Source organism: Priapulus caudatus, unplaced genomic scaffold, assembly GCF_000485595.1.
Source record: "Priapulus caudatus unplaced genomic scaffold, Priapulus_caudatus-5.0.1 Scaffold287, whole genome shotgun sequence".
Taxonomy (NCBI): Eukaryota; Metazoa; Priapulida; class Priapulimorpha; order Priapulimorphida; family Priapulidae; genus Priapulus; species Priapulus caudatus.
The window spans coordinates 12,416-23,652 of NW_014577348.1; the positions used below are offsets into that span (position 1 = coordinate 12,416).

Consider the following 11,237-nt stretch of genomic DNA (forward strand, 5'->3'; position numbering starts at 1 on the left):
CTCTGCTCTCTCTCGTGCTCGCTCTCTCTCTCTCTTCTCTCTCTCTCTCTCTCTCTCTCTCTGCTCTCTCTCTCTCTCTCTCTCTCTCTCTCTTCTCTCTCTCTCTCTCCTTCTCTCTCTCTCTCTCTCCTTCTCTCCTTCTCTTCTCTCTCTCTCATCAATGTTTCTCTCTCATTTCACCCTCTTTTCTCTCTCTCTCTCTCTCCCACTCACCCCCTTCTCTCTCTCTCTCTCTCTCTCTCTCTCTCTCTCTCTCTCTTCTCTCTCTCTTCTCTCTCATCTCTTCTCTCTTCGCTCTCTCCCCCGCCGCCTTTCTATCTATTTCTTCTGTTCGCTTTCACATACTTTCCGCTCATTCTCTCACCTCTCGTATATAATATATCTCAATTTTCTTATCTCAAAATTTTCCTTCTGGTCTCTTTCCCTCATGCTCCATCCCTCTCTCTTTCTAGCTAATGCTTCCCAACCCTTTTATCCAGCGGGATGTCTTGTTATAAACTACACGTTGATCGTCTAAGTATATTTATCTTATATACTATATATATATATATATATGTTAGTATATATATTATAATTATAATTATATATAATACATATATAATTATAATTATATATAATTATATATTATATAAGAATCATATTTGAAAATAGAAATAGGTGTCACATTTTATTACGCGAGTTTTCGATGAACATATGTCTCTTCGTCAGGCCAACAACAACAGAATTTTGATTACATTATACTTTGATTCTGTTGTGTCCCCTGACGAAGAGACATATTATGTTCTCGAAAGCTCGCGTAATAAAATTTTGACACCTATTTATATTTAAATCTCTTTATAGGTGTCCGTGTGTTTTACTTTTATATATATACGTATATCATTACACCTCCGAGACTCACCCCTGCGGAGCCTTGCTTCAGGCGCACTGGCTAACAAAGCCTTCATTTCGACGCTCGGACCTCGCGAAACAATCACACAATCGATATCGCTTCATATCCTGCCATGTCGTTCCGGGAGCTTTGTTCCGTCGTGAGGGCGCGGCGCGGATTTTTAGCCATGGTAGGTTCGTTTAGCAATTGTTCATATATGTCTATTATATATATATATATATACTATTATATATATATATATATATATATATATTATTGAAATAACTATAAGTAAGATTGATTCAGCTATAATGTTCATTGTATACCAAAGAACTAATTTTTCGCGAACCATCCTCATCGTCTGCGATCACAGTTAACCGTGAACATGCTACATCCCATATTACCGTGGTCGTACAATTTGTCTTATGATTCTGGAATAATATTATATAAGCATAATATTAGGGTTTCTTTTAAGACCTGCATCATCGCATTCGCATGTTTGGTATAAGTTCTGTATAGGAATAGACACTTCGCCGAATTACGCGTGTTATAATAAAACATGTAGTGCAGTGCACGGTTGTTATTCGATGATGCACGGGTTAAAACCAACTCATATAGGAATGAATAATAGCTTTTAAATTGTGTTATAAATATATTATATATATGGTATAATAATATATATATTATATACATAATATATATAGTAACATAGACAGTTAAAGGTCACACACGAACACACCCGTGTAGATAAAAACCAAATGTCAAGCGTATAAGAGATAAGGGTGTTTAAAGGTTAGAGAACAGAAGGAGAGAGAGAGACAGAGTAACGTGCGAGAGAGAGAGGGGGAGAGCATGTTTTCTTTACGAAGAAATCCACGAACTCTGTTCACGTGAGGTGCTGAATGGGCGCAATCACGGACCCCTCACGGCCCGGCGGCTAGACGTTCGCCATCGTGTAACGTCAATACGACTCGCCGCTGGTAACGCACGCTTCCGGGCGCCGCTGCGCACGCCAGCAGAACCAGTCTAGTCGCAGCAAGTAAGACGAATGGGAGCTGACAAAGAAGGTGTGAACTGGTTTGTCGCTCTCCCGCCGACACATGTTGCTCGGACCAGTTGTGCGGCCCGGATTAAGCACGCCTTGTTGTTTGTGTGCCCGCGCTGAGCGGGACCAGTACGTACAGACGCTCGCAGCCCGGCGCATCTGGTAGGCATATCCTCCGCGCGCGCGCACACGCAAAGAACCAGCCAACGCAGCAGCAGCAGAGATCGGCGTAACCCGCGAGGCCAGCGATATCATCAGCATCCGGTGGCCCGTAGGATATTGGGCAGCGCACAGAGAGAGAGAGAGAGAGAGAGCGAGAGCGGTGTCGTCGGCGGGGTTACGGGCGCTGCGGTGGATTACCGGCGGCACTAGGGGCGCACGCGATCATTCACACGTGCGCTACGACGAGCTGTTGATCGCCGATCGCCGAGCATTTAAGCGGCTACTAACACATGCGTGCGTGCGTGCGTGCGTGCGTGTATGTGTAGCTCATCTCTGGTGTTACGTGCGATAGGGCGCGCGTGGCGGCTGAGGTACTGCGACCTCCGGTAATAGCCGACAACTGGATTTTTACGTCGCTAGCGAAATCGTCAACGCGCATTTTACGACGCGCCGATGTGCGCGGCGAGCTTGCAGCAGACCGGCCCGGCAGGCGAACGCTCACAGCTAACCGCCGCGTAGAGTCGTGCCGCATGGAAGCCGGTTATGGGGCCAGTGCTGTATAATGTTCCCGGTCCCGGTCCTGGATATCATCTCCTGTTGCTCATCCTGCTCGCTACGACGTGCAGCTGCCTAGGTAAGAACGTTTATCGGCGCTGCGGAGGTGAATACCTCTGCAAACATCGTGTCAGTATTGGGTCAACCAATTCTTGTAATTATAGAAGGCGTGTTAATATCCGCTCATGGGAGCTAGCCTAGAAGACATGACCCACTGGGGATCTGTAACGACTATCAGATCAGCAATGTGAATATTGTATGAAATCGGTGAATACGTGAGTTGGGAAATCTTACATTAGATAGTCTATCAACTCCGGTGGTCTAACTCACTGTGTTACTACACTCGCGTCTGGGCTCAAGTCTACCTTTCAACGCATGCACATACATTCATCGTCATCATCATCATCATATATCATCAACGTAACCATAGACCTAACCTTAACCCGAACTCAAAACTAACCCTCACCATGTATGTGTTTAAGTCCTAAAAACATTGATCCTAGGTATACGCGTGTTGCCCCCATCGTTCCACCTGGAATGAAAAGGCTACACGAGTAGTGTTAGCTTGTGTAACCGCGATGTGTACTCGCATGATAAGTGCCGGAGATGATAGCTCTCATGATGTAAGCGATTCCACTATTGCTACGGTATAGCTGTGGCAGGTGTGACATGCAGGTGTGCACGTGTTACCTGTTAAACACTTATTACAATCGTGACAATTAACGACCCCGTGTCGGTAAGCGCGGGAACTTGAATACGATATACTTTTTCCCCCGTTTCCGTCGTTTTCCGTTATAATGCATTAATCGTTCACGTCTCCCATTACCCATGTAGGCAAGATGTCGTGTCGCGTCGACCAATGCAGCCTGGCCTACGAGACATCTATGGACAGCGAGCGGGTACCGCGTGGGCCCAGCCTCAGCTACTGCCGCATTCTGCAGACGTACGCCGAGTGCATTCGCGCGACGGCGCGCGGTTGCCGTGGCAACATGTACTACCACACGACGTCGACGCTCGTCGAAGCTTGGAACCTCGAGTACAACTGCTCGTACATAGTCATCAACGCGCCGCCAGAAGCGGTCGGCAGCGACGCTGACGACAGCCGGAGACAGCAGCAGCATCAGCAGCGCGAGTCGTCCGTGTGCGACTACAGGCGTCTGAAGAAGCACAAGGGTCGCACGAACTACGCTTACTGCGGTCTGTTCGGAGACCCGCACCTGCAGACGTTCAGTGGCGAGCAGCAGACGTGTCGCGTGAAGGGGGCGTGGCCTCTGCTGGACAACTCTCATCTCGCCGTGCAGGTGACAAATGACGACGCGTTGCCCGGACTGAGGGCGACGGCAATCACAAAGGTATACAGTAGTATATGCACGCGCGTGTTTTTTTTACGCGCCTGCGGGTGTGTTCTCGTGTTATTTTTAATCATGGAACTAATAATCGCCTACGAGGGACATGCACCAAGGAATCACTGAGGATTCATCTTAATGTAGTCATCTCCAGCTTACTGGATCAATGTGATGCACATGATATATGATCCATGCCATATGATTAATTATAACATTTACTATTCTACTGCATAGTTCTAATGGCGTTTCCCATGATAACGATTGTCATGCCATTCACTATAATTATAATGAGAATCCAATAATGCAGGTTCGAAGGAAGCTAAGGCATCAGTTTGAAAACCTGACCACTTGCAAGAGTCACAGTGAAAAAATATCAATCTTATAAGTGGTTCATACTCGGAATAATAAGAAAATCTAATAACATAAATCTATACTGAGAGCACCACGTACTCTCGTGTCTATAATTCAATAACGTGTTTAATCACTATCACTCCGGTTAAAAGAGTAAATCACAATTCTCTATTCTTGGAAAAATACGTACTGTAGCCACTCGCTGTTGCGCTCACCTCAAGCTATGTATATATATATATACTAATTATATAATATATATATATTTATATATATCAGGAGTAGATAATAGGGAATTCCTATTATCCCTATATAATAGGGAATTCCCTATTCTATTAGGAATTCCCTATTATCTACTCCTGATATATATATATATATATATATTATATATATAATACCTGTAACAGATTTGCTTGATATGTTGCGGTGTCATGAACGAAAACATCGACAACTCGTGGGTTCATAAACACATGGAAGAGTGCATAACAATGCTTCGAGTGTATCCAGTACGAAAATAGAGCTCATAAACTCGACGTTTTGTCTCGCCGACGCGACGCAGAAACGAATTTATCGCTGATGCGGCATTTAATTTCCTCACGCAACCGCTATAAATTTTGAAATTCGGCAGCCAGCGCTAGTGCGCGGTACGTGCACTATGTACATATCATCGCGATTAACGCCGACCACGGCCGCTCGGGCGGGTGCTGCTAATGGCGCGACCCGCTCCGTAAAACACGCACAGTATCTAACGCGCTCATAAACCGAACACGGCGGCGATATTCGGCAGCAAATCAACCGCCGAACTTGGGCACGTAGCGACGGCGTTCAACAGTTCAAGGTATTGTGCGGCAAGTCTATATTTATTGCTGCGCATCGCGCGATGGTTTGATACACGATCATAAGCGCGAGTTGCTACGGCGTCGCAGCGCTTTATAATGAGAGTCGACTGCATCTGCTGATCAAGAATTTCGCTCTTTCGCGTCGCCTATACTTTTAAATGCATTGTGTGCCGCGCGTAGCATACTAGCGCATCATGGTGATAAACACCACGGTATATTCTCTCCGCTTCGTCTTCTCCCGCGCGCGCTCTCGCTGCTCCTCCTCGTCTCTCTCTCTCGTGCCGCCGGGTTCTTGTTTACCTCGAGGACGATTTGTTTCTTGGGCAACAGCCAACAGTAAAAGATGTGGCGCCAGCGCGCTGGTACTTTTTACGGCGTGAGGTGTTGCTGAGAAATACGAGCGTTATACCGAATGTCTGTGGGATGAGGGTATGGAAACCAATGAAGAGTCGACAAATATCGTGACATTATAACGGGCCTTCTTTTTTGGTGCAAGCTAAATATTGTGTGATTCAAAATCGCGAGTCATCCTACTCTCTATATAAACAGGGAGTAAGTACTTCAGTCAGCAAGTTATCGTAAAAATTTTCTAATGGTCTTTTAATTGCCTCTAAATAGCAACTTTAACGTTGTCTAACTAAACCTGTTTTAATTGCAACTTATTCGAATAGGCAGAGTGTATACGAGGCAAAGAAAGGTCAAGCACTATATTAAGACATGCAATTAAAGTAATACTACACGTGCATCGTTGCGCATATATGCACTTTCTACATTACGCATCTGCAATGAGACCGACATGGCAATAGATCAAGTTGGCAGGCGTTTACTAACAGCACCGCGTTGAGTAATGCCTCGTCGACTATAAGCGATGTATAGGTCGATGTGGCCATCGACAAATCGGACGCATACGTCGCCGGAAACGGCGGCTCGTTCGGCGCGGCCGAATTTCGAAATCCCCTTTCTTACGTTTCGCCGTTGCCGTTCCTTCCGTCGCTGTATATATATATATATACTACATATATATATATATATATATATATATATAATCGAGGTAGCGTGCCACGCCGTGCAACCGATACGCCCGTTCACAATGTGCGCAGCTGGTCGGCGGCTCACCCGCCCCCCGACGCCGCTCGCCATCCGCCATCTGTGTAAACACGCTAATACGCGCCTCGTTGTTTTTCCAGCTCACGGTGATTGTCAAGCGACATGGGGTCTGCGCGCAGGAGAAAACCTACCAGGCGCAGGTCGGCAGCGTTCCGAGCAGCTTCGTCGACGGTAGCCTCGCGAGCGGCGTCGACGGAGCCGTGACGGTGGAGACGCGCGCGCCAAACGCCTACGTCGTGATTCGGCTGCGCTACGCCGCCATTACGGTCGTCGTGCAGCGCGTCGGCAGCTACCTGACGTTCGCGATGCGCATGCCCGCCGACATGCTCGCGCAGACGTCGCCGACCGCGCTCGACCTGTGCGTGAACGGATGTCCGGCCGACGAGCGCATACGGGCGTCGGCGGCGGTGCCCGCAGCAACAGCAGCAGCAGCCGGCGGCGGCGTGCTCTCGCGGGAAGATGCGCTGGAGATGTGCAAGCGCTATCGGCTCACGGGCTTTTTCTTCGACTCGTGCGTGTTCGACCTGATGGCGACCGGTGACGTGGACTTCGGCGCCGCCGCGCAGGTGGCGATGAAGTCCGAGCGCAAACTGACGCCGCACCGGAAGCAGAATGTTGAGGTGAAGGCCAACGCGACTGCAGCGCCGGAAGCGACCGCCGGGGCGCCGCCCCGAGGCAATTGTGTGAACTTGCTTGCGGTCACGATGTCCATGATCCTGCTAGCTAGAGGTCTGACGTGAGCCATACGTCGCCTAAAAATATCAGCTGTTTTAGTGCTTAGAACTTGCGGGAGCGCCCGACAGTCTAAACAGATCCGACGCTTACGCTCATTCTAGCATCACAAAGAGACCTCTAGATTCTTCGTATACCTATGAAGTAACATTATAGTTGATCCTACTTTGCACTGAACCTCTATGACAACATACTAGCAATCCTAGCATACCTACTTACGTCTACATGCTGACATAATAAGTAGATTTGACCAAGGACATATGTAGACTTTCCTAATATGGATTAGCCCTAATATATTACTTGTCTTACTTATACATGCATGCCGCCATCGGCGTGGTGAATGAATCTAACCAATTTTAACCGAGCTTTCTATGATAAAATGAATCCAGTAATTATCAGAATTACGTGGAAGATCTAAAGGAATGAGAATTGCTTCCTGTTCTGTAAGGGCTTATATCTATTGCGACCTTTTATATTAGTACACACGTTAGAACGAACTCCCTATCTGATAAAGACATATTTGGTGGTTCCCTTATTCCCTTTGGTATTAACTTATACAGTAAAACCCACGTCTTTGTAACGAACAGCTAGCTCTTTATAAAGTACAGATGGGGGTTCACATTATATTCAGATTTGATTGTATATAGGTTGCACAAAACAGCCCCATATATGTCTATTAGTGACATGCCTGGTACGGAAAAACAATGATTCTTTGGGCTAAATAATAACGAATTGGCTCATGAACGTGTCGCTATATTTAACATAAGTTTAATTTCTTTAAATATAATTCCTGGTAAACACATATGGTAGACCAAAAATTACTGACGTCACCCTCAATTTTTTGTCCGCACAACCCGTAACGAGATTCACATGTTTAACAGCTAACAACAATAACACGTTGCTTCCTGACTTCCTGACGAAACTATTAAATCAGTTCCTATGTTACTCATTGATTCAGTAATGTGCATGAGGCTCTCATAAGTATATCTACGTAGGGCGGTTAAAATTCACGCTGATGCTCGCCTCATGCTCAAACGTTCACCGTTATTATATTATTCTGTTTTCTGCAGAACAGTTTCTCTTCCCAGTACATATCGACACCCCTAACCGCATTATTTCGCGACGCGCTTGGCACTTAAATACATGACGGGTATGAAGCTTTCAGCTGAGTAACTCTTTCTTAATTGAAGTAATCGATTCAACGGTATGACGCCGGTGCGAAGGTGTTTCCTTGTAATTTCAGGAGTCCGGTCAACAACTGGTACGCGAACCGAAGAATGTCCATAGTCTACACTCCCACGACGTTCACAGATCATCGGCTACGGTACACTGAATCGCGCTAACGATCATGTGCACGACGCGATTATCACGGGACGGCCCTTGCACTCCCGTCAATCCCGCTGGAATCTCGTTATATGTCCGTGTTTTCGGCCCTCCAATGCGTTCATTAATAGCGTGCGTTGAGTATGGCAGAGAGATGGCAGCGCACGAAACGTGGTTTTGCGTATGGGGGAATAACGCATTTAAGTGAGAAAAGAATAACCTTTTGCCTAGCTGGATTTTGTGACGGACGATGACGCCCGCGGTGTATTATAAACCGCAGCAAGTTAGCCAGACGAAAATAGTTTTCATATTGTATTCGCTAATACTCGTTGTAGTTAGTTTTTGGGTCTTTGTAGACATGTAATTCGTGAAGGCGTCGGATTGCATTCTGCTAATCAGAAGCACGCCCCCGACGTGGCAGTTGCAAACGAAATCATTATGCGCAGGCTGATAAAACCCGCACCCGATGCTTAATCAGCTAATGGCACACGCAGCTACAGCGCCGTGGGTATGAGGTACGTACAATCCCAGTTACATGCTGATAACCAGCTGGGGACAACTTACGCTTATTTGACTTGGGAGTCGTAAATATTCTTGGTGAACAAACAAGAAAAGCGCGCGTGGACAATAAAGTGGATGTATTTGATATGTTAGCTTTGCAAATAACACTAATGTTAATATATCGCTTGAATGTAGAGTTTGCCTTGGCATCATATATCAAGCTAATGGGTAAAGGAATAGCGGAAGTGATTCGTTTGTTTCCGTAAAGGCTTTAGATGCGGGTATTGGCTAAAAAATAAAAATTCTAGTTTGGGTAAGCTAAGTTTAAGCTTTTTTAAGTAATCTTTTTCTTAAAGTATAATCAGCATATGTTGGCAAACGCCTGTCCGCATGTGATCCAGATACGCCTTGGCTAAATTCGATTATTAAATTAAAGAAAATTAAAATGCTTAAATAGTCTAACCGCTTAGCGAATGATGATGTCTTTTCTAGTTTATTTGTCCCCAGCAGCGTCTAACCCACACGATATATTCAATAAATTTGATAAGGTTTGCTATTGGCAACACTTATAATAAATTGATCTGCCTGTTATACTAAAGGCAACAGGGGAAGGTGGCATTGTGCACATTTCGAGCCAAGGTAAGCACGCGCTGATAAGACTCCCTCAAATCCAACCCATCAATGGCTTTTACTGACAAATAGCCCGCGGCCGCTCTAGAGGACGACAGGCCTATTAACGTCGCCGATGATGACGCAAAGCAACAAGCAGGAGGCATGCATTCTCTGGGCGCGCGCTTGGCGAAATGCCGAAAAGCGGCTAACTAGCAACATCAAAGTACAGCTTCACAGCGAGAAGTGAGATGACAAAGCCCACGAGCCCTCTTGAATGGCGCCATTATGACCTGGACGTACATGCAATACAGCACGGACGCAGAAGCGTCGGTAGAAAGAAAGGGGAGAGCTAAAAAGGGGGTGGAGAGGGAGGGGAAAAGAAAAGCGAGAAATGGAGAGAAAAAAAAGAAATGGTTTAGACGGGTGTCGCAGAATGGGAGACTGTATGCTCACCTCTATCGCATAAAGTTTCAAACGCGGGCCATGCTGGATACTATCCGTGACCTCGACGAAGCAATCGCTTACCATATAAGGCACCGGTGAACCGCCGGCGGCGGCGAACAATATAACTATTAACGGGCCTTATCTGCATGTAAAAGAGGCGCAATTTTCACAATGACTGCCATGAATGCCGAATGACTATAACAGTACACAAAACACGAGCTGAGAGCGACAGGAATAGCACGTTCTCGAGCAGCGAGCCGGTCGCCGGGACCGATGTAGTGAATCCGCGGAAAAACACAGGATAATTGCTAGCTTTGCGCAGCCCATACAAGTGCACTTCGCCAATTGAAAAGCCCGTGAATTTGTCCGTTTGCGCTCGTAAATGGGAAATCCAGCGCGCGCACCCTGGGCCGGATTGGGCGGCGCGTAAACGAGCCCGCTGCCGCGGTGTCAACAGTGTGTACTCGACTGGCCGCGCAACGCACGGCACGGACGCAAACCTGGCCGATAACACATTTTACACTTCGCGTCTAGCCGTAGAGGCATAATAGTAGTGTAGAGCGTTTTGGATGCTAACGACAAATGTAATATCAGATTACGAATAATAATAATAATAATAATGAATAATGAATATACATGGAACGTAAAATATATTCTGCATACTAATTAAATCAAGACGCAAATAAAAATTTAAAAAACGTTGAATATAATTGATCGTGTGTTTTTATTTACCATCCTCTACTACCCTAACTACTTTATGTCCTTTACTACTTTTAATTCCTGATAAATTGTGGCCAAACAGGTCGGTAGGCTGCAATACCTATGCTTCGTAATTGTAAGATATTTGTTTATGGAATTGTTTAGATGTTATATACTCTTGTCTTGTGCGTCGTTAGGAGCCGAGAAAACCGAATTTGAAAAAATTTGCACATTCCCACGCCGTAATTAGTAATGTCAGCTAAGCCGGTAAGCTTTCAACGCAATAATGCCTACTATAGCAAGAATTATAGTTACTGGTATAGTAAGCATTTTGCGCAGAAAACTTTGGACTTCATTCACAACTATATACAGCCACGTACAATGTAATATTAATCATGGCCCTTCGTATTAATTACGTCACGCGAGCACCAATATGCTTTCGCTATGCATCGTCTGCGTGTCTATGAACGAGCACGCCACTTACTCGAAGTGGTCACTTGTCCCACACCCGTGCTTATTCCCATTAACACGCTTTCGGCTAGCCGTTAGTATTAAATGCTGACCACGTGGTTCATGAATTTCGATTCAGTATAGTATTGGGCCGTAGGAAGCGATTTTTAGGCCGACGTAGCGTTAATTTCGAATCACATGCCTGC

At 45.9% G+C, this 11,237-nt stretch overlaps 1 protein-coding gene across 1 annotated transcript; it reads left to right on the top strand.

The window, feature by feature from the left end:
* Window positions 1–2,234: 2,234 nt before the first annotated feature.
* Window positions 2,235–7,986, top strand: LOC106808575 (repulsive guidance molecule A-like). The gene is made up of 3 exons (XM_014811337.1): window positions 2,235–2,709; window positions 3,465–3,982; window positions 6,351–7,986. Exons 1-3 carry the CDS (start codon window positions 2,619–2,621, stop codon window positions 7,008–7,010), a joined length of 1,269 nt encoding a protein of 422 aa, XP_014666823.1. The 5' UTR covers window positions 2,235–2,618; the 3' UTR covers window positions 7,011–7,986.
* The last annotated feature ends 3,251 nt before the right edge of the window (window positions 7,987–11,237 follow it).

Coding starts and splice junctions, on each gene's coding strand:
- LOC106808575 (XM_014811337.1), top strand. CDS start 2,619: ATGGGGCCAGTGCTGTATAATGTTCCCGGTCCCGGTCCTGGATATCAT. Junction 2,710..3,464: donor TACGACGTGCAGCTGCCTAG/GTAAGAACGTTT, acceptor TTACCCATGTAG/GCAAGATGTCGTGTCGCGTC. Junction 3,983..6,350: donor GGGCGACGGCAATCACAAAG/GTATACAGTAGT, acceptor TTGTTTTTCCAG/CTCACGGTGATTGTCAAGCG.